The sequence below is a fragment of the Mus caroli genome, chromosome 6 (assembly GCF_900094665.2).
Source record: "Mus caroli chromosome 6, CAROLI_EIJ_v1.1, whole genome shotgun sequence".
NCBI classification, from domain to species: Eukaryota; Metazoa; Chordata; class Mammalia; order Rodentia; family Muridae; genus Mus; species Mus caroli.
In genome coordinates this window covers 94,253,917-94,276,833 of record NC_034575.1, presented here as the reverse complement: position 1 = coordinate 94,276,833, position 22,917 = coordinate 94,253,917, and the positions used below count along the sequence as shown (strand labels likewise).

At 38.8% G+C, this 22,917-nt stretch overlaps 1 protein-coding gene across 2 annotated transcripts in view; it reads left to right on the top strand.

Moving 5' to 3' along the window:
* The first annotated feature begins 6,105 nt into the window (after positions 1–6,105).
* Positions 6,106–22,917, top strand: part of Mdfic2 (MyoD family inhibitor domain containing 2) — a 104,582-nt gene continuing 87,770 nt past the window's right edge. Inside the window, exons 1-2 of one of the 2 annotated variants that reach the window (XM_021165710.2) lie at positions 6,106–6,278; positions 6,853–6,940. In XM_021165710.2, coding sequence (XP_021021369.1) covers positions 6,853–6,940 — 88 coding nt within the window. In that variant the 5' untranslated portion in view covers positions 6,106–6,278. Of the gene's footprint in view, positions 6,279–6,640; positions 6,709–6,852; positions 6,941–22,917 lie in introns of those variants that run through there. The other variant, XM_029478753.1, reaches the window with a different exon arrangement.

The window sequence follows — 22,917 nt, the reverse complement described above, 5'->3', positions numbered from 1 at the left end:
ACACACACAGGAGAGAGAAAGAGAGAGAGAGAGAGAGAGAGAGAGAGAGAGAGAGAGAGAGAGAGAGAGAAATGGGCAGAGAGATCGAGACAGAGAGCTGAAAGAAAGAATTGCTATATAACCCTTGAAATCCATTACATCCCTTCTAGGAAATAGTGTAAAGATTATCTAGGGATCTTATTATCCTAATATTTCAGGATTAAGGATAAGATAATAACATACTAAGTCCCTTCTAAACGAGCATCCAATATTTAAACCATCCTGACACATCTTCTTTGAATTCCATTCCTACTCTACTACTTCTTTCTCAGAATTTAATTTGGTGGGATGAGAAGCTTAAATGCTACATTTACGCAAAAATTTATTCTTATTTAATGTATAATTTATGGCTAAATTGAAAACTCAACTCTTTGGTACATGGTTTAAGAAAGGCTCACTTTCCCAATGACTGATTATTTTATGAACTTAAGGTAGAGTTGGCATCCCAAAGTTGAGGCAACCCTTGCTCAATGTCTTATTTAATTACAAAAACATATCCTCTAGTTGGTTATGCTAGGGTAAAAGGCATAGAGTAATAGACATTCTATGTCTAGTTACAGAATGACTCCAAACATACTAAGGAAGCCATTTTTTTCTTGGAAAACACAAAATATGCTCTATAATTTTAATCCTTTTTTTTAATAGAGATTTTCTTTATTTACATTTCAAATGTTATCCCCTTTCCTGGTTTCCCCTCCAAAGACTCCCTATCCCATCCACCTTCCCCCTGCTCACCAACCCACCCACTCCTGTTTCCTGGTCCTGGCATTTCCCTACACGGTGGCATCAAAAGACTGAAAAGGAAGAGGAAACCAGAAAAATAAAAGTACCTGACAACCAACAATTAAGAATGTAAACCAGGCCTGGTGCCAAGGGCCTGTAATCCCTGCTACCTGAGAGGCTCAGGCAGGACCAGGCATTCTAAGAGAGCTCAGTGCAGGCCAGCATAGGTAATTCAGTGAGACTGTCTGAAAACTGACAAAGAAAAGCCTGAGATAGCACTCAGCAGCCAAGTGCTTGCCTAGTGCTCCCAGGGCCCTAAATTCACTTCACAGGACTACAAAAAAGATAGAAAAAAAAATCAATATCCAGAATAAATATTCTTCATGAAGGAAAGCAAACTAAAGATGTCTTTGGGCAAATAAAACCTAAGAAAATTTATCTTGGACCTCAAGAAATTTGGATGAAAAGTCTTTGGGATAAAGAAAAATGGCTTCAGATGAGAATTCCCATCTAGAAGAAAGAGAACCAGAGATCATGACAATGCAAACATTTTCTTTTACCTTCCTGTGAGAAAATCAGCTGCCTACACACATCCTGTATGTGGCTATGACATTTACAAGCATGAAACAGTTAGAATCATAGTATACAACAGGTAAGATCTGAAGGAAGAAGGCAGGTAAGGATTGGCTTCATGTGCCCTGCACATGACTGGAAGTACAGGAGCACTTTCCCTAAGGGAGCACTGTAGGTCAGGAATGCAGCTACGAGCCCTAGGGAAACCATGCGCCTTCCCAGTAATCCTTCAAGCAAGTATCACGTTCATATCATCGCTCATCAGCAACAATGGTGTAAGTGAAAGAAAATAACTATAGTACGTAGAAGTAATTTGGTCAAGGTAAGCATCTTTCTTTAACGGTCTGACATGGAAAAAAGATAAAACATGGCATTTTATATCCTTAAACCCTTGCTCTGCTCTGCTTTGTAATATTAACCCTCTCTGTCCCTTAAATGTCTATGAAGTCAACAGGGAATTTTATTCATTCGTGTGCCATGGGTTTTTCTCTTTGACACTTTGGAGGACTGTTTAATCACTTCGTGTAAATTCTCCTACCAAGGACACAAAAAGACCAGAGAGAATTGTTAAATATTCATTGCTTGGTGGGATGTATTAGACATCTGAGTGGCTATTGGACATTTAAAAATTATCCTAAATGCTAGCAATTATAATATGTAGTAGAAAATATATTCTCAAAGAAGTATACCTTGCTATATCATCCTGTTTGAGTTTGAACCCAACCTCCACATCCCGTAAAGGGCTCTGACCAATCAGGGAGCCTTAGAGAAACAGAACTGACAGAAAGACTATATAGTCTTATATCAATATAAATGTATATGCATATGTATATGTAATTTATAGTCATATGACTTATTAGAGTGACCTGCAGGCTGTAGTCTGGATAGTCTAATAATGGCTGTCTCCTAGTGAAAACAGAAAAAAAATTGTGGTAATCATTTCACCCATGAGACTGGATGTCACCGCCCATATTCAGACTATGCTGGAATGTTGAGGTCATACATACAAATACCAGTGAGCAAATGTCTCAGCAGTAGGGTTGATGAACTTGTTAGTGATAGTGGAAGCAAACAGTCAAAGAGCAAAGACCTTCTTCCATGTCCTTTTATGTAGGTTGCCCCCAGAAAGTTTGGCACAGATTTAGGATGGGTCTTCCGACCACCAATAATCTGGATTTCAAATGGATCTTCCTATCGGAAATGGTCCAAACAAGAAAACCCTTCGCAGGCATGCCAAGATGCTTGGCTTTTCGTTGATTTTAGATGTAGTCAAGTTGACAACCTAGGTTAAGCCAAAATAGGCTCTATTCTACAGATTAGAGTCCTCAAATTGAATAATTGGACGTTGTTGACATAGGTACACACTGACTGATATTCTTGTATTACATAATTTTGTTGCTTTCCTAGTTATAATGTGGGGTATTCTTAAACAGTGAAAAATCGTCACAGGTGATTTTGCTGTTGTTGCTGGTGCTGGTGATGATGATGATAGGTTGGCTTGTTAAAAATGGCGCTTTGTGCATGCATTCAATTCTATCTTAACCAGAACTGGAGCTTGAAATGCTTTGCTCTTGGCAAAACCTGCCTTCTGATGGACAGCTTGTCCTCAAAGATTCTACTTATGGATCAGATTTTGATCAGGTAGTAGTGCCATGGAGGCTTGGATCTAAACAAAAGGAGCTATTACAGGAGAATGTTCATGCTATCTCCATTTGAAAAGGAAAAGGGAAATGTGATTTGGGAAGGAAAGAAAGCCTTGGGACAGAATCCCTGTGTGTAATACAATCTAACTCATGATTCAAAATGGACACAATAACCATCATTTGAACAGAGGGCTCTGTAAAATGTGGTCAGGCTCTGGATGTAGTGTGGTTGGTACAGTGCTTGTGCAATTCACGAGGCCCTTAGTTTGACTCCCAGCACAGCATAAAGTAGTGGCAGTAGTGGTGCAGACCTCTAATTCTAGCACTAAACAGTAAAATACAGAAATTCAACTCATCTTCAGCAACATAGTAACTTGGAGGTCAGACTGGGCCACAGAAGACATTGCCAAAAGACAGACAGATAGATAGATAGATAGATAGATAGATAGATAGATAGATAGATAGTAGATGGATGGATAGATAGAGACAGACAGACATACAGATGGATGGATAGATAGGTATTTACTTGCCCTGGATTTCGATCATTTTTCAGGCTCCAGTGTCATCTGAGGCTGGCCTCTCACACTTAGGTTGCCGATTGGATTATTGGTTTTCACTCTATCCTGACTATTTCAAAAACATGTTTTGTTTTATTCACAGGCATGGATCTGTCAAGCTCAATTTATTTATTCCAAGGTCAAGTCCAGCTCAAGAGACTAAAATCCCAGTCCAAATCAGATTGCATTACCCAGGCAGAGTATTCTGTGGTTTCTGCATGGTATCTTTGTAAGTAAGAGTTTACTAAGGAACAGAATTGACAAGACTATCTATCTATCTATCTATCTATCTATCTATCTATCTATCTATCTATGTATCTATCTAGCATATATACACGTATATACATATATATACATACAGCACATATATGTATACATATACACACACATATACAGCATGTATATGTGTATACATATACATATATATACATATATACACACATATATACATATACACACACATATATTTATATTTTATATATGTATATACACACACATATATATACACATCCCAGTGGTAATAGTTCAGCCTTTGAGACTGGATGCATCAGTAGTCCCAGTATAGTGCTGAGCGCTAGGGAATTCCCAGAAAGATACTGGTCTTCAGTCTAGGTTAGAATCCCAAAGAAATAGGTCCTAATATGAGCAAAAGAATGCCTAAGCAATAGGATAGATCAAATTGCCAGTGAGAATGAGGTCAAACAAGAGCAACAAATAAAAGTTTTATTCTTCCATGTTCTTTTATGTGGGTTGCCACCAGAAGGAGTTGCCAGATTTAGGTTGGTTCTTCCCACCTTAAATGATCTAATCAAGAAAATATCTCTTAGATGTGCCCAGCTGCTTTGGTTTTAGTTGATTCCAGAAGTAGTCAAGTTGACAACCAAGATTCATCACCACAGTGCCTACATGGGTTCCCATGAGTCTCTGCTTTCCAGAGGATGCACAACTTACTACAGACCCAAATACAACCTATTGGAGACCCAAATCCTCTTTGACAAATTAAATAAATATCTTTTGAATTGAAGAATAGAACTACTAATATGGTCTGATATTAAAAGAGAAATGAAAATTATCTAGATAGAACTCTATGCACAGTTATTCCACAGCCCATGGCTCCCATCATAGACCTCCATTGCCTCTATGTGGATATTTTCCCCGTATTCCTTCACTCTCTATACTACTTTTGCTTACTGCTTTAAAATTTCTGATTATTATTTACCAAAAGTCTTTCTGGTCCCCAAAACTGACAAATGGACAGTTTGATTCTCTTAAGGACAATGGTTTAAACTATTGGAAAATTAATTAATATAGACAAAATAATATCACATATTCTATAACTTTGGGATAAAGAAAAACACTATCATTAGTTTTTGATATGATATTTCAATTCATCTAACAGTCATTAATTTGTGGTTGAGCTGGACAACTATAAGCAAGAGCTAGAAAATACTGACAAAGAAGTTGATCCTACGGGAGCTCATATCACTGTTGGGAGGACAGGACAGGGGTCTTAGAAAGACAAAAATGGAGATCAATTGCATCAAGAATTCTAAGTATAAACAGACAAAGGAATAGCCACTTCCAGATGTAAAAATGCCAAGATTTCTTCAAGGGAGAAGAGAGAGAAGCTTGTGAAGAAATATTTTTCATGAGTGTTAATGACAAAACAGCCACCACAAATTTAGTTGAAGTAATTGTTTGGCCTTTCTAATGAGTTGGAACCTTAGGTAGAGAAATCTGACCCTTCAAGGTCTTCTTGGGCTGTCTAAGCAATCTGAAATCTATCTTACTCAGAATGGAAGGAACCAAAGGTGGTATTTGTGTGGAAATTGCCCGATTGGGGTTGTGTTAAAGATAGGAAGACTGAGAGCAGAGTAGAAGAAGAAATACAGTTTGGATGACAGAAGAAATGACTGCTGCTGCATAATCAGACAACATCTGTGTCAGGGAAACATACCAAAAGAGGCCAACCACCTCGAGATACTAACTAAATACTGCCACAAAGAAAAAAAAAAAGAAAAAGGTGTCATCTTTTAGGAAGGATGAGTTATTTATCATGTATACTCAAGGCTTCATGCTTAGGATTTTATCTTTCATTAAAAACAGTGTTGTCCTTACCTAAGAATATAATGACTAATGCTCTTTGGAATGTCATTCCGAATCCTTTTTTAGAATATCTGCAAATGATACATTTAAAAATTCAATGCTTTCTTATTTCTTATACAACACTAGAAAAGAAAAAAAAATGTTTTTCAAAACGGCAGCCAGAGAATGAACATCTAGGGGACTAGGACTCAGCTTCTGAGGTTTCTCTTTTAATCCAAATAATTTGTGTATAATCGCCATGTTCCTTTGGCACCTTTTAATATTAAGACTAAGTCACGAATGGTGGGTGGGAAAGGATGGGGATGGAAGTCACTCTGTCCAGTTGAAAAGAATTCATTGTTCTAAGCCTGTTTGCTAGAGTGTCATTTTAAATAAGTGTTAGCTTGGAGGAGGTTTTATTGTTTTAAACCACAGGCTTTATATTACCTTAAAAAAAAAAAAAACCAACAACTCTCAGCCGCTAGTTGGATGCTTCTGGCAGCCACACAAATCTAGCACCACCCAGGGAGGGAGTGTGTTTGCCTCTCTGCTCACTTCTGCCAGAGTGGAGGAATGCTGGACACCCAGAGACAAGGGAGGCTGCCGCGCACCACAGCCCAGGCCCACACCTCTGGCTTCCTCCTTTAGAGACACACAGGTAAGAACTCTGTAGTGCTGAATGGGAGAGAACTGCATAGCAAGAAAGCACTAAAAGCCAAGTGTTCTGCTCTAAAGGTGTATGAAAGGCCTCTTGGACAGCACCAGGGGCCTCACGTTAGCTTGCTTAGATAATAAGGTTCTTATGCTAGTCAATAAAATTCCTAAAAAGGTCCTATTATATTTGATTGCTCTCTATATCTTTGTATTTTAATTTTTAGCACACTTATCTATATGGCATAAAAAGAAACTAAACAGTAACTAAATGTTTATTTATTTGTGACAAATCCAAGTCTAGTTAGAAATCTGCTATTCACTTATGTCCAAACTCTAAGATCTTACAGCAGGCTTTGTTGACAAGCAGTGAAGTACTGTACCATGCAAAGTTTAGATGTTGGTGTTGGCATTTTAAGAAGACACAAGTGGAAAAGGTAAGGCTGCAGTAGACAGAGCTCCCAACACCACAGAGAGGAAAAATTTCATAATATTGTGAGAGTCTCCAAACATAAAGCTATTATCACAATTTGTGGTCTCCGTGCATTCTTTTTATATCTCTAATTCTGCTTCCTCCTCAGATGTCAGAAATTGAGTTGGAAAAGATAAAAGTAAGAACAGTGGAACATTTTGAAAATGGCAAAAATAACATTCCTTGGTTAAAAGAAGGTAAGTCGTCTTCTTCTGGACTTTCCTTCTACTGCAGTGAAAATGGCGCTTTTGCTTACAGTCAGAAGATGGGCTGGGGGAGGGGTGGGGGCAGCATGCCCCTGGAGTTCAAGTGAGTCTAGCATTCCAACTTTCAGGTTTTTTTTTTATCCACATGTGGCACAAGCTGGAGTGTAAGAATCTCTAGTGTTGAAATTCTTCTGTCGTCTTTAGGTTGCAGCAAACAGAAGCCATGATTTTTGAAAGACGTAACGTGATATATACTCATTAAAGCAGTGTTTCTCAACCTGTGGGTTGCCACCCCATGGGGGGGGGGTCACACATCAGATAGGATTCACAACAGTAGCAAAATTACAGTAATGAAGTAGCAACAAGAACAATTATTTGGTTGGGGCTCACAGCACGAGGAGCGTTATTACAAGGTTGCAGTATCAGGAAGGTTGCCGATCACTGCTCTGTAAGGTCTGCAGGGGCTGGAGATGTATTTTTCTTAGCTCCAAGAAGACAATGTAATTTGAGGACTCAATAATCATCGCAGAAAGGAGGGGGGATGCTGTCTGCAAGAATGCCTACAAATAGAAGCACCATTCAGTGCAGTTAAAGAAGCTACCTTCCCTAGGGGAGGATGCTGTGACCACAGGCCTAGCATGCGTAAGGGCACTGCTTGAAATACACAAATCAATATGTTCTCCTTTGATGAGTACGAATTAGTGTTACTTCTGAAAATACGCCTAAGCTCATGATTATTTACTAGAAGTCTTGTTTTTATAGCTTTTTATTTTTATGGACATCATTATGCCTCTTAAAAGAAGCCAATTTGATATTTTATCTAAATAGGCATATGCATCTTTTTTCATGACACTATTAAGCCGTTCTGTTATGAAAGTTTGTTTTATAAGGTCAAGGGAGAGTCTAGGGAATGCCTTGAGAAGGTGATACAAACTCCAGACAATACTGATGGTGTTAAGCACACTGACGTGTTTATTGTCATTTATTGGTGTTTTTGCTGAATCATCCTGACTAACCAATGAGGCAGTTATTATCAATAATTCACCAATGAGAAGACTGAGCTTTAAAGAGACCGAGGAACTTGCCTAAACTTGCAAGATCAGGAGGTGTGCAAGCTGGGACTGGATCCAAGATTATGGAACTTGACAGTACATGGGCTTAACCATCACCTGGCCAGGCTAAAGGGGAAAGATGTTTCACTCCCCTGTCAGCACAAAATCTATGCTCAAAAGGATGCTTTCCCACAGTGTTTAAATCAGTGGCAGCAAGCAACTTTACCATGCTCTCCTCGAATCTTTAATCCCATCCTACCTCCATCCTCATTTTGAAAGCATTTGTCTAAAAAAATAGTAATTTCTTTTGTCTGGGCAATAATCAATTAACAGTTATGGCACTTCTCCTTAAGAGGCTTTATTTCATGGGGTTAGGAAGAAGTGCTTGCCATGTAAGCGTGAGAGTCTGAAGTTGGGATCTCTGATACCTATATAAGGAGGCAGATATGGCAGCAAATGTCTACCATCCCAGAACTCAGGAAGCAGAAAGAGGAAGATTCCTGGGGACTGACACAGCCAGGTGAGCTGAACCAGGGAGCCAGCTCCAGATTCTATGAGAGACCCTCATAAATTAAGGTACAGCACAATTAAAGAAGACACCAGCATTAACGTTTGGCTGTCCCTGTTTCTCTCTTTCTCTTTTTCCTTCTCTTTCCATCTCCCTTTCTCTCTCTCTCTCCCCTCTTCTCCCTTTCTGTCTCCTCATTCTATCTCCCTTTTCTCTGTCTCTTGCTCTCTCCCTCTCCTCTCTCTTCTCCCCCTATTCTTTATCTTTTCCTTCTCCCTTTCCTACCTCTCTCCTAACACCTCCTTCATCTTTCTCTCTTCCTCTCCCCATCTCTGTCACATACACATTTACTGCATCTCTTTCTGACACACACACACACACACACATCTCTGGAATACCGTATAAAACATAATTGAAATCATTTCCCCAAAGAGTTTTAGAGCTAAAAATTTATCTGATTTATTTTTATCCACAAATCTTTTATATGGAAATTTTTAAAAAGTAAAGGGGAAAATATGAACTTGGGTCAAAGACTCCAGGTTTTTCTTGTGAATCTCAAGCCTATTAACAGAATCGTTGCTACTGCATACCATAAAGTTCATATTATTTATTTAGAATTTAATTGTACCATGCTGTAGACTTATATAGAAAAAACGATGAAACTGATAGACCAATCGTTTCCAAAGAATTTTCTTTAAAAAAAATTATGCTCATTAAGTAGAACTTAGGCATTCAATTCTTGTAATCTATAAAATCTAATTTCCCAGGTGACCTGTTTTTATCCCATTTGGACACTTCATTTAAGCTATACTCAAATTATGTTTACAATATTTCATAAAAGGAAATGGAGCCAGATGCCAGATGACAACATCTTAATTGGGAATTATCAGGATGAGTTAGTTTCGAACATAAATGTCTTTCATATTTTGTTGCTAAAAGAAAGTGTATGGGTTCGGGAAAAAAGGCAAGGAGACTAATAGGATCCGCAGAAAGAAGACAGGCATCCTGGGCTTTAAATCTCAGTTCGGCTGCTTCCCAGCTGTGGCCATATCTTGCTGATTTACCATCACGCTGGCCTTAGTTTCCTTCTTGGGGTTAGACTGTGTGCGTTGCATGAAGAATGAGGGTCTGTGATTTGTGTATTTCTTGTCCTCTTGAACACACGACTGAAAAATAGTATTTTTTTTTTGAGAGCTTAGTTTACTCTTGGAAATGTCTGTATTTGTAAGTACCATCCATCTTTTATCACATTGGGATATTCTATTTGTTCCCTAACACAACCTACTGTGCAATAGAGTTATAGTGTGGTCCCCATTTTACAGCCTGAGGGATGGAGGTTGAGAGAGATCTGTGTCATGCTCAAACTTGCAAGACTGATGAATTACAATCAATCTCAGATGCTTGTCTCCCACTTCTAAATTCTACTACTACTACTACTACTACTACTACTACTACTACTACTACTACTACTGTTGTTGTTGTTACTATTAAGGTACTTTGTCATAATAACTCCCCCAACACTTTTCAATCAAAATGCACTTCCTCTCTAGCACTCTACTTAAAAGAAAAAAAATGAAAACCATGCTTCAAGTTGCTCAGCAAATATTTTTTTCTTGGAATGAACAACAAAAAAACTTCCAGAGAAGTGCCACTCTGGTTCCCAACTCAGGACCCCTAGGTAAAAATCCCCCATTATGTGAGCAGGGCTGAAGCAAGTGATCACTGGGGTAGTCAACGCGGATACCCAGAGAGTGCTTAACTGCAGTGAGCATGTAGGTACCCAGGCCTAGACATCATCACCACCCTGCTCCAGACTGGCAATGTTCTAAATTTTCAACCTCAGACCTGTCTGTATTCAGTGCAGTGTAAGACAGCATCTACTTACTGCACTATCATGGGAGAGAAGGTATGAGGATGGTAGAGGCTAGTAAAGGAAACACACTGCTTCCAAGGAGCTGATGACTTGATCATATTGACTTTGATAAAAATCTCCAGCTTGACCCTCTCCTATGTGGCTCATGGGCTTGGCAGCTTCCATGGTGATCTCAAAGAGCAGAGAAAATCCAAACTCAGGGCTATCATCAATAAACAGTGTCTGAACAACACTGCTAGAAATACACTAATTTTCACATGAACTGAATTTTATTTCCTCCTCTTTCAAACCACTTAAAAAGCTACCAGTGTCAGGGCCACTTACAAGTGCTAGACTTCACAATGTTTAGTCTAAGATGGCTGTGCATCTATGAATCAATATCTATGAACTTATTATCTATCTATCTATCTATCTATCTATCTATCTATCTATCTATCTATTTATCTATCTACCTATCTATCTATTTATCTATCTACCTATCTATCTGTCTATTAATCATCTATCTATATATTCACCTTCTATTATTTATCTATATCTATGTACTTGTTGAGCTAACTATATATCCATCAACTCACACACATATCTATCTAGCATCTATCTATTTATCTATCTACCTAACTATATGTCTAACTATTAATCATCTATCTTTATATCCACCTGCTATTATTTATCTATATCTGTCGATGCACCTGTTGAGCTAACATACATCCATCAACTCACGCACATTATCTATCTATCTATCTATCTATCTATCTATCTATCTATCTATCTATCTATCTATCTATCTATCTATCTATCGATCTATCTATCTATCGATCTATATTTTATCATTTATACTTTCTATATCTATAGCTGTCTATATACCTACATATCTATGCATGTAGCTATTTTTTTAACATCAGCATACTGTCTGTCTATCAGTTTACCAGTCCAACTCTCTATCTGCCCATATACCTATGTATCATCATCTTTCATCTCTCTGATCTCTTGATCCTAAAAGTAATTAAGGGTACAGGCAGATCCATAGAAATCATCCCAAAGAATGGGAGCACTTACTTTGAAATAAGACTTCTAGGTACTACCCTTTGGGAGTCCTTGTTCTGAGATAATGAGAGAACAATGTTGTGAAATAAGCAGCAAAAAAGATCAGATGTTTCCCGAAAGAGTAGACTCAGGTGGGACGGTTGATGGGACTAGTCACCATGTGAGAAAAACAAAGTCCTGCTGGAAGCCACACCAGGGAAGACAGAGGGAATATTTTGGTGCACAGTAGCTTATTATTCATTTGTGCATTAACCACAATGAAGAGGGAGATTATTTGAGTTCCAACCTGATTTCATATAGATAGGCACTGACTCCATATTGCCCTACACATCTTAGGATAAGAACCAGTATATTGAAACATGGGTCTCAAAATGGGATAGAAGAAGGGGAAAGGGTGAAGGATGAATCCTTTCAGCAGCTCAAAGTAAGGAAAGCAAGATCTGGATAAAACTCGTAACAAGGGCAGGGAGAAAATAGGCCCCAATGTGAGAAACTATATGGAGTAGAAATTGATATAACATAGAAATTGGGGTGGAAATTACAGGTGAAATAGGATGGTGTGCAATACCCCATTAAGTCAGGGAGCATTCTGGGTAAGCATTTCAGTGCTTCTCCCTTGCACCATTTGATACAGACGAGAAACATCCAGATAAAGGGATGGGAGCCTGAAATAGTGGCCATTTACAGTTTAAAATCACAGGACCACCAGTGTTTGAATTGCATGCAATTTCTTAAGAGTGTCTCCTGATTCTTGGGAGATACTGGAAATCTGGATTTTGATGGGAAATCTCCTGATTGCTAAGGATTAAGTAATAATAGCCACAGCAACAATAATAATAACAACAGTCAAATACCATGTAGGACAAATGAAACCAAGTTGTGTGGGTCTATTTCAATAGGCAGGCTGCCTGTTTGTGAGTTCTGTTTTCAGAGTTTATATCTCTAAATACCTTCTAATATAATTCTGTAGTAACTGCTTTTTTGTAAACATTGCTCCATTGGCAGAGGTAGCCACTTATCTATCTATCACTATTCATAGAGGTGTATATATTAATCCATGAGTGAAGGCTTCATTAAAGTCACAATGTGAAATGAAGAATACAGAAGAAATATAATATGGTTCTTAAAGAGAGTAGTTACCAGAAATTGTGTTAGTGAAGCTGGCTTTTTCTGGCTGTAACAAGCAGAGGGAGAAAAACAACAACAACAACAACAACAACCAACCCTCTGCCCATTGTTCTCTCAGCACAGAATGGCAATGACTTGGACTTTTGAACACACATGTTATCATTCAGTCAAAACTAGAGGCTACTAATTTAAACTACTGTGAGACAGCATAGAGGCCACCAAATCTACATTTCCCAAGTTCTGTTTAAGTGACACCTCAACTCTGTTTATTTGCAATGACATTGGGAAAGAAACAGACTTATGGCTATCAGCATTCATAATGAAAGCATTGCTTTCATTGAAAGCAAGTTGTTCATTTTAGGTCATAAATATTAAAATGGTTCCAAAATGCTAATTGTATTCAATTTAGTAACCATTTAGTGGGTCTTCTTCTGAGTGTATACACAACATAGAAGGTGAGGGAACACTGCAAAAAATGAAGTTTTTCATTCTGAAAAAACTCCTATATCTAGCTGCTTTATTCAAGGACCCAAAAAGCAATCCAGGCAAATTATACCACTCAGATGATTCCCATTTCACAAAGACTGATTTCTTTTTTAACATCTAGCTTAAAAATTAAGCCACAGTATTGTGTGTTTTAAACTGTTGGTTCTACAGTACCTGGTTACACAGGTAATTACTCAGAATCTTATCTAGCAAAAGACAGGATAACAGGACAAGAATATAACAGTGGAGGTGGGGAAGAAAGAAGGGGATGAAGAGGTGAACAATCTGATGTGAGTCAGAGTGCACTGCTGGCTCCTGGTGTGTAATGACATCACAGTAATGTTGAGAGAGAGAGAGAGAGAGAGAGAGAGAGAGAGAGAGAGAGAGAGAGAGGGAGAGCAAGAGAAGAATGTGAGAGGAAATGAATAGAGGAAGGAGAAGTGGATGAAGTGGGTGGAGCAACTCAGGAGTAAACTGCCTCAGAAGTATCCTGAGTGAACTATCTATGAGGCCTGAGGACATAGGAAATGTTAAGTCACATAGATAAGGAAAATCCCCCCCCCCACTTCAGATTTCCCTCAGACATGAAAGACATGGAAGCCTGTTCTTATAGAAGCAATGGAAATGATTTAAAGCTTTTGGGAGAAACAAAATTTACAGGCTTGATGGTACCAGAGCAGGATAAATATGTCAGAGAAAATGGATAACTAACACATCTGCAGACCAGAGGAAAGGTGCTCTGTGGTTGTGGGTGGACCTCTCCTCACAGTATGGGCCCTCTCCTAGTCCCTGGATCATGCTCACCTTGGAAATGCCTACTAGTGATAGGATCCTCGCTACAATAAAATACATCCTTTTGTGTTGCATGTTTTTTTCAAGAACATAAACAGCTACCAATGGTTGGCAGGTTGCTTTTCAAGATCCAAGCAATTTTAAAACAGAATCTCATCATTTATTGAGAGAAACACTAAAGATGCAGATTGGAGTTATGTGAATGAGAATGGAATTGATGGAAGGCCTGAGAGTGGCTACCAGCCCAGGAGGAAAGCTGAGGTCCGTGAACAACACGAACTAGTCTGACTCTGGTGGGCTTGAGAGTGAGACAACATAGCCAAGGTACCACTTCTCGAACAAATGGCCTCTCTATAAATCTGTCTTCTCAGTTCCATCCTTTAGACTCCAAGTCCCTAGAAAGGAAGATCAACATCTTCCACCAAGTTTCCCTTCTGGTTAGGAAAGACTTAACAGACAGGATCTGGTAGGTGCTTTTCCAGAGAGAAATGGGTTGTAGCATCCAAAGAAAAGATAAGAGAATCTGTGCTGCCTCCAATCATAACTACCCTAAGAGCCTCCCCTGGGGTACAACATCTCTCTCTCCTTGAGGAGGAAGCTTTTTAAAGAACCTGACATGGTGGCAATAAAACTCTAAACATTTCAGAAAAGACGACTTACTTTGAATGAATTGGCTCTTCTATTAGAGTTCAAATATCAGATTATTCTATGTTTAAAAAGTTCAGGAAAAGATGAGGTCTTCTGTGTTCTCAGAGATCAACAAATTAAATGCCAGAGGCACATCTAGAGCTGGCCGTTGAAATTCTGTTCTCATTAAGCCTATAAAGGAGTAAGTTCATTTCATGGAAAGTGATGACATTGATCCCAACGGATGGCTGAGAAGATGCCATGTCAGCCTCGAGACTCTGGGCAGATGAATTAATCAGTGTGAAGACCCATAAGTTGTTCAGCCGCAGATTTAAAGACTCTCTTTCAATGAGGATGGGACAGTACATCAAATCCAGAATGATCTTAGTTCATCGTTATTAATTGCAGTTTTATGAACTAAGAGTGAAACAATCCATACAGACCGGGAGCCAGTCCATTTTATCTCAACAGGAAGGAGAAAAATGATAGACAGGCAGAACCTGGGCTATTTCTACCTTCTAACAGAGACTACCTAAGCACCACTCATTTTTGAGTGTGACACAACAGTTGCTGATGGGATATACCTAATCATCATTGGTAGAAAGAGCGATCTTACTGTCAGTGGGGAAAATAGTCTTATGTCCGATGCCTCGGGGATAAGAACATTCCATTTTGGGGAAATTCTACAAAGATACTTTACATTTACATGATTATGGCCCTTTTCTTTCAGCTTCTGAGCCACATTTAGAGGCAATACTTGCTGATAAAATGCACCTACATGAGGTGATCACTAGACCATTAGTTTATAAAGAAAAGAGGGAGGAGGAATATGAATAAAGACAACGAAGATATCATTCTGTCGGTGGTGTCGATGATTTCAGACAGTATTTGAGTCTGCCAGGAAATAAATGTGCAGCAGAAACAAAAAGCAAGGACAATGACAGTTTTGCCCGTGTGTAACCTCTAGAAAGCTGAAGTGACAGCTTATAGAAGCACAGTATCATGTCAGACAGCAAGCAGACTTCCTCCTCCACCACCTCCCCATGCCAGCCTGGCTTTAAAAGGAGAAGCAGCATTGCTTCTCCTTTAAAATCAGGTAATATGGCCTGTACTGTAGTATTGTAGGTCCTTGTAACTTAGCAATTATTTCTCCTCCTCCTCCTCCTCCTCCTCCTTTCCCTCTTCCTCCTCCTCTCCCTCTCCCTCTCCCTCTCCCCCCCCCTCCTCCTCCTCCTTGTTTTTCTTCTTCTGTTGCTGCTGCTTCTGAGAGCATTTGTACCTCACACTGACCATGAACTCATGATCTTCTCATCTCAAGTGCTGAGATCCTAAGTATGTACCACCATACTCGGCCCCATACTTTGCGATGTAGTAGGATATGCTATGTAAGAGGCATACTATTTTAGTAGTAATGATAGGAAACCAGATTTCTTCTAGAAGTACAAAAAGATACATGAAAACAACTCCTCATGTTTAAACTTCATAAAATGTATACAATCTACAGAGATGGGGTGGCCAGTTCAGTCATAAGAGAGTCTGCCTGTAAGTATAAAAGCTTGATTCAGATCCCTAGAACTCACATGGAGAACCAGTTAGAGCAGTGCAATTCAGTACTCCTAGTACTGCAAGATGGGACGCGGAGGCAGGAGGATCCCTGGAAACTCAGGGCCAGCTAGATCATTCTTCATGGAGAAGGTATAGCCCAGTGAGGAATTCTGTCTCAAAGGAATGGTAGAAGGTACCTGAAAGCCAATTCTTCTGATGTCCATATACACACATATGAATGCTTCCCCATGTTTAAAGCTGTACACAAAATAACTAACATAATAAATGGTAATAAATCAGATCTATGCGAATAAATCCTTCTAGACAATGAAAACTGTAGCAGATTATATATTCATACCACATACTAATAAAAATAAAAGACGCCGCCTTCCCACGCAGCTTAAAGCTACTTTCTCACTTCAATGTGTACATGTCTACAGTGATAGGATAACTTATTCCTACTGTAGAAGCAGAATTTAGTTGATAAAATACATGAAATTACATAAATCCAATCAGCAAATGTTTTCATCACAGAATTACACCAGGAAGACACAACAGTTCGGATGCTCAAGGAACTTAGAATTCAGCTAGGGAAGGAGATACTGGCATCATGTTCCAGTTGTCAGGCATCAGGCAAGCACAGGTTCATTAGAAATACTGTGGCATTACAAACCTAATTTGGAGAAATCTTTCTCAGAGTGATATCTCACTCACTAAGCCATAGGAGTACGCCCAACTCCTTAGACAGACGCAGATGTCTTTCTGAACACTGACAAGGTGATGTGTTCTTGTTTACTTTACTAATGGACTTAGCAGATCTGGATGAATACAGCTACAATAAGGAGAGGCTTCAAAATAATAAAAATAATTTGAAAATTAATGAGATGTCTTAAGTCTCATAACATAAATGTTAATGTTCTTTATCATCTAGCCATTATAAAAATAACAGCTAATAGTTTCCTTTAAAGTGATAAAATTTAGTAAAAGGTAAGGATATAGGTAATAATAAAGAATTCACATTCCTAAGTAAATGCATATTATTTAGTTATGGAGATGGTAACACTGAAGTTGTTGTTTTTTCCTTTCTTTTTCCACAATTTGAAGATGCGGTGTATTTATAGGATAGAATACATTAAAGCTATCAAAGTCAGCATGGTCTTAATATTCTGAGATCCACAGGCCATCCCTTGTAAATTAAAAGGCAACTGTGCAGCCTCTGGGTTCTAAGCCAAGGCAACAAATGTAACTTCTATGATAGAGCTGATTCCATGACACAAAGTTTTATTTCAGGAACTCAGTGGGGTCCTCATCACTATCACATACATCTGTAAGAAATCACCAATTCTCATGATTTTTGAGGCTGCATAATACTAATTGGGAATCAAGTTTAACCTTCAAAAGCACACAATAGGAAAAGGTTCATGATGGAAGATTGAAGGGCATATGGCCACACAGATTGAATAAAATAATTTTATAGACATTGAATAAAATCTGAATATATACCCCTAGAGGTATGCCTATTTAATATCTCCTCTTTGGAAGAAAACAGAGTCATTATGGGATGAGTAAGCACAAATATCATACACAGTGCCTATAACTGGTGCCAATGTGGTTTTCAGAAAGAGGTGGTATATAAGAAAATTCACTCCTAATTCAATGGATTTAAGCAAAAGAGAGCTAATAAGCGATTGATAGTTACCCAAAAGCATGGGTATATTTTGTTTATTTATCTCTTTGTTGGAGCTACCTGACTATGCTGGGCTCAAAAATACACAAATGTTCAAAAATAGTATAGATAAAGGAAAGAATAAGCTAATACAGTCAAACAAATTATGGGTATAGAAAACAATATAGGATCGCTTCTCGGCCTTTTGGCTAAGATCAAGTGAAAACAATATAGGTAAAAGTGAGAAACACGAGGCATTACGCTCAGATGGAAGTCAGTGTCACGAGCTTGTGATATTCTAAATGGGAGAATTCGATGGCAGAGAGTGCAGATGTGACAGAAGTCTGAGGTGTGCCTTCTGTCTAGAGCACTAGTCCTGTGTGGTGTGACTTGGCACATGTAACACAGGAGTAGAAACAGACTCGGGCCATGCCATGCCATGCTCTCAGTACCAGGCAGGCTATAGCCACAAACTGAATGTTACAGAAGCCATCATCTGTGCCTGGGCTCAGAGTCAGGAGGGCATGGAGGATCTACAGAGAGGGAGATCTGTTCTGTGCTTTAGAAGCAACATGTAATTTGCCTGTCCTTATGGGCATGGGTTGGAAGAGGTTGGACCCATGACTGTTTAGAAGTGCACCGCATCCATGGATGAGGGGGAGTCATTTCCCAGTTGGGATAGTGGCTGTGGGAACAGCAGTGACCAAGAGTGACTTAGAAGAGAATGCTAACTTAGAAGAGAAAGCTAAGAGACTTTGCTCAGGGACTAGAGAAGAACTAAAGGTGAGATGCGTTTACAAGATTCTACTCTGGATTTAGGTGGAATTTCTAGCATGTGTCTACCTCTATGTATATGTTTCATATAAACCATGTATATTTAATTCAGAAAAATTATAAGATGCAAATGGAAAAAATCATTCCTGGTTGGAACACAACTACTGCATGTTGTATACCTTTTCCACAACGGAAAAGCAATACATGCATCTCGAACATGCTTTCTATTGAGTCAGGTGTGCACACACATAAGTATGATATTTTAAAAGTCTGACTCAGCAATGCATGAATAAAATAATTTCCTGACTCATAAATTAGCATAACTTCCTCTATCAATAAATACAGAATTACATCATTACTTCATCAGCTAAATGCATAGCATTGCATTAAGTAACAAAAATTACATAAACCCAGTTGCTCATTGTATGAATCTTCACATTATTTTATTTTTTGCTCTTAATCTAAAAGAAATATATTACTATACACTTTGAACCTTATTATAAATGGCCTTATTCAAACCCTATTCAAGGTCCTGTAGGTACAGTTCACAATCTATTGTACCTCTATGCCCCTGGTTAGTTGTCTGGAAGCCATATGCAGAAAATCTAGTCATACCTTTTCTCATTGATAAGGAGCAAAAGATCACAGAAGTTTAAATCGTTTGGTCCCAAGTCACATAAATAACAGGTCATCGGTTTGGGCCACATAGCCACCTTTGCCAATGCCAAAGACAGAGCATGAAACATCTGTTGTAGAATCGAGAGTTGCAGCAGGGTGACCAAGAACCCTCACTGGCAGTCATTTCAAAATGCAAATTAAAGACTGGGAAGTTTGGCAAAGTCCATGAGGATGATGAATCTTTGAACCTGTTCTTCACTCAGTTTTCCTAAATACCTATTCCCAGCATGGTCAGAGTCATATGAATGGAAGAGAGGCCTTAGTGATGAAATAAGGCAAAGAGTCTGCAGCTGGCTTGTCTGCTGACCACTGGGGCAGAGTAGTGTGAGCTGGTAGGTCTGCTGCTCTGCAATATTGTCACATACTCAGCTGAGATAGAAGCAGGGGTTCAGATCCCAGAATGCCCAGTCATTTCAGACCTGAATTATATGTATTCATCATTTTAATATCCTCCATTTTGACACTGGTAAACCAAATAAAATATTGGTGGGAAGAGGAATGGGGAATCTGGTTTTGCTTGCTTATCTTTGTAAGGAAAAAAAGAAACCCACTTGGATGTAAAGCATCATCTCAAAGCGTAGGAGTGAAGAAGTAACTTCAGCGGCAGAATCAACTATGATCAGATTAAAAAATAGCCATGTGTTTTCCTGGATAATAAACAGATCAAAATTCCTACAAACCTAAGAATAGTTGGGTGAGAAAACTAACTTTAATTTTCAAATATCCTGATCTTATAGCACCATCTCTACAGCTATAAAATGATATTGCACACACTCTTGCTCTCTCCTCGTTCGCACATCAAGTCTTATCATCAACCTTAGATGTGGCACATTTTTCTTTCTATATTTGAAAAAGTTTTAAACTTATATAATTGGAAATTGAAAAGAATAAAACATGGCGTACTGTCCAAGCTCTAAATCAGATACAAACACCTCTCAGCCACATTAAAACTAGTGCAACCATTTTACACTTCAGGGCTGAATTATACTCTGTTATACTAATGCGGTCCAAGGCTTGAAGATTGTTTTGTTCATTTCTTTTTGTGGTGCTATGAATGGAACCCAGGGCCTCCAGGCAAGAGCTCTCCTTCCCCTGAGCTGAACCTCCAGTAGCCATTCTGTTGACAATTCCTTCTTATCAAGCCATTAACTTCAAATTAGACTTTGCAAAATACTCTTGCATGTGTGTGTGTGTGTGTGTGTGTGTGTACATGCCCACATGCATGCACCCCACAAATGCCATAAGCAAAATGTTTAACAGAAATATTTGATTTATAGGAGAGGAAACTAAATCAAATGTTTCCCTAGCCTTGAAACAGGAATTTAACACAACTCAGACACTTCTGGTTATATGTGTGCATACATACATACATACATATATACATACATACATAGATAACATGTGTACAAGATACCTAGGCATGTGCAATCAATCACCTATATCACTAAGCAGGAAAAACCACGGAGACTCTGATTTTAAACCAGAAATAAGATAAGTTAAATGAACCTGGAGGGATATGGAAAGCACACTTGAGTTAGAACTCTCTGGTGGCCCAAATACCTAAACTCCTCGTTTCCATAATCATGCTCAGCCTTCCCTGACCTTCACACCTCCATCCCAGCATCTCCTACCTTGTGTAGGAGAAGGAAAAGTTGCCTCCAAGGGCAATGGGAAGCTTTGAGTGGCATTCTGCACCGAGAGGCCATTGCATAGGCCCACTTGCCTTTTAAAAACCCATGCCTGCTTCAGCATGGGTGGGAGTGTGGGGACAGTGGATTACTGGGAAGTAGGCGAGAAGTAAGCAGCATCCCAATTAGAGTTAGGAGAACAGCAACATAAATTAGGAGGAGAGATATTCTGGGGACTAGTGCTAATTTGAAATGTTAGAACATCTGAGTAAGCTCATCACAGAGAGGAAACAGCAGATATGGAGAGCTGTCCACATTACTGGGGAAGTGATGAGCCTCTATCAACTCTAACTATGGGGAAAAGGTAGTGGAGACTCTAGCTGGTGGGAATGGAAATGCTGAATTATTTTGAATAGCTTATTTGGAAAAATATGTAAGCTACTGTTAAAGTGTTACAAATGAGGAGCATGAAAATTGGTATTGTGTTTCTTGGGTTTTGACCATCTGACATTACATGCATCTCATTTGCTAGTGTGCTCTGGGAAGAGGGCTTGAAAGTTGAATGAATGGGTTTAGCATTTGTTCCACTTTTTAAAATCACAAGATGGTTTAGAAAGGGAAACTGATACAGGGTTATAACTGAGCTCCATAGCATCTCATGCTCCAAACTAAAATGTATCTGAGGACTTCTGGAAAAGGGAATCTAATGTTAGTTACAGCTACATATAAAACACTCATTCATTCCCCTTATTACAATGTGAAGGAAAAGATTCAGATACATGTAATGTTTTTTTTTCCCAACAGTACAATGTCAATCCTTTGAATTAACTACAAGATGAAAGAGTCAAAATTCCAACAGCATCCTCAACAAAGAAGCAGTGACTTGTTATGGGTGATGGGGAAGTTCTACCCATAGTCTAATGTTGTTATTTCTAGGAAGGCTAAGGAATGTGATGAGCAGGTATGGGAAGTTACAGGTTTGAGTAAACAAAGGCACATAGTCTTTATTCCTTTCTTCTTTTCCTTCCTTCCTTCCTTCCTTCCTTCCTTCCTTCCTTCCTTCCTTCCTTCCTTCCTTCCTTCCTTCCTTCCTTCCTTCCTTCCTTCCTTCCTTCCTTCCTTCCTTCCTTCCTGTGTGTACACATGTGTGCCTGTGGGTACATGGACCAGAGGGTCTGGCATTTTACATAAGTGCTAAACATTTGAACTCGTGACTTCATGCTTGTAGTCAAGTGCATTAACTTCTGAACTGTCTCAGCCTCACAGGGGCACATGTCTACATAACCATAGTCAGAGTCAAGAAAATTTAAATTCATTCTGATATAAAGTGCAACATGTTTGCCTAAGATATTAAGAATGATCGAAATTATCATGGCTCAAAGGATAAGAATATTTTTACTGCAGTGTTTATGACATTGGAAACAAGACTGTGGAAGAGCTGAGTCTGTGGAATTGCACATATCTTGCATTTGAGATCTGGAGATACTATTGATTAGATATTAGATATCTTGGCCACATCACCAAACAGCACTAAACCTCAGCTTCCAAGGATAGAAATCAAATTGATAAAGACTACTTGAATGGACACAATCAAGTATCTTCCCAATACCCACACTTACATTCATTTTAAGGAAGACCAGTTGTTCAGCAACCCACCCAAATTAGCTATTCCAGAGACACTGGCCCTCCGGAGTGGTATGACTTCAGATCAGTGCAGTGATGATGGTGATGATGGTGCCAGTGAACCTGCCAATGATGGCTTTGGGGAATATTTTGGGAGAATGCGATATACTGTCTACTGTTCATTTCTAGTAAAAAACTGTAGTTTGATTTCTGGTGTAGGAAGGTATTTGGTTTTATTTTGTTTTTCATGTTTGTGGTTTAGAGAGAATGTTTAAGAGTCTTCACTGTGAATATTGTCAAGGTTTCATGTGATTCTTGAAACTGGAAAAGCAGTTTATTTTATCATCAGGAGAGGACTGAGACACAAAGTCGCACACCTAACTGAAAGCTCCATAGGATAAAGAATAAAAGGCTTTCTTAAAAGTACTGTTGAGACATTTAGCTTTTCTGCTGCTTAATACTAATTAGTGATAAATAACTTTATGTTTAAGCAAGTCTGACTTAGGTTGTTCTGTTAGTTGAAAGCTGTCTGACCCAGGTCTAA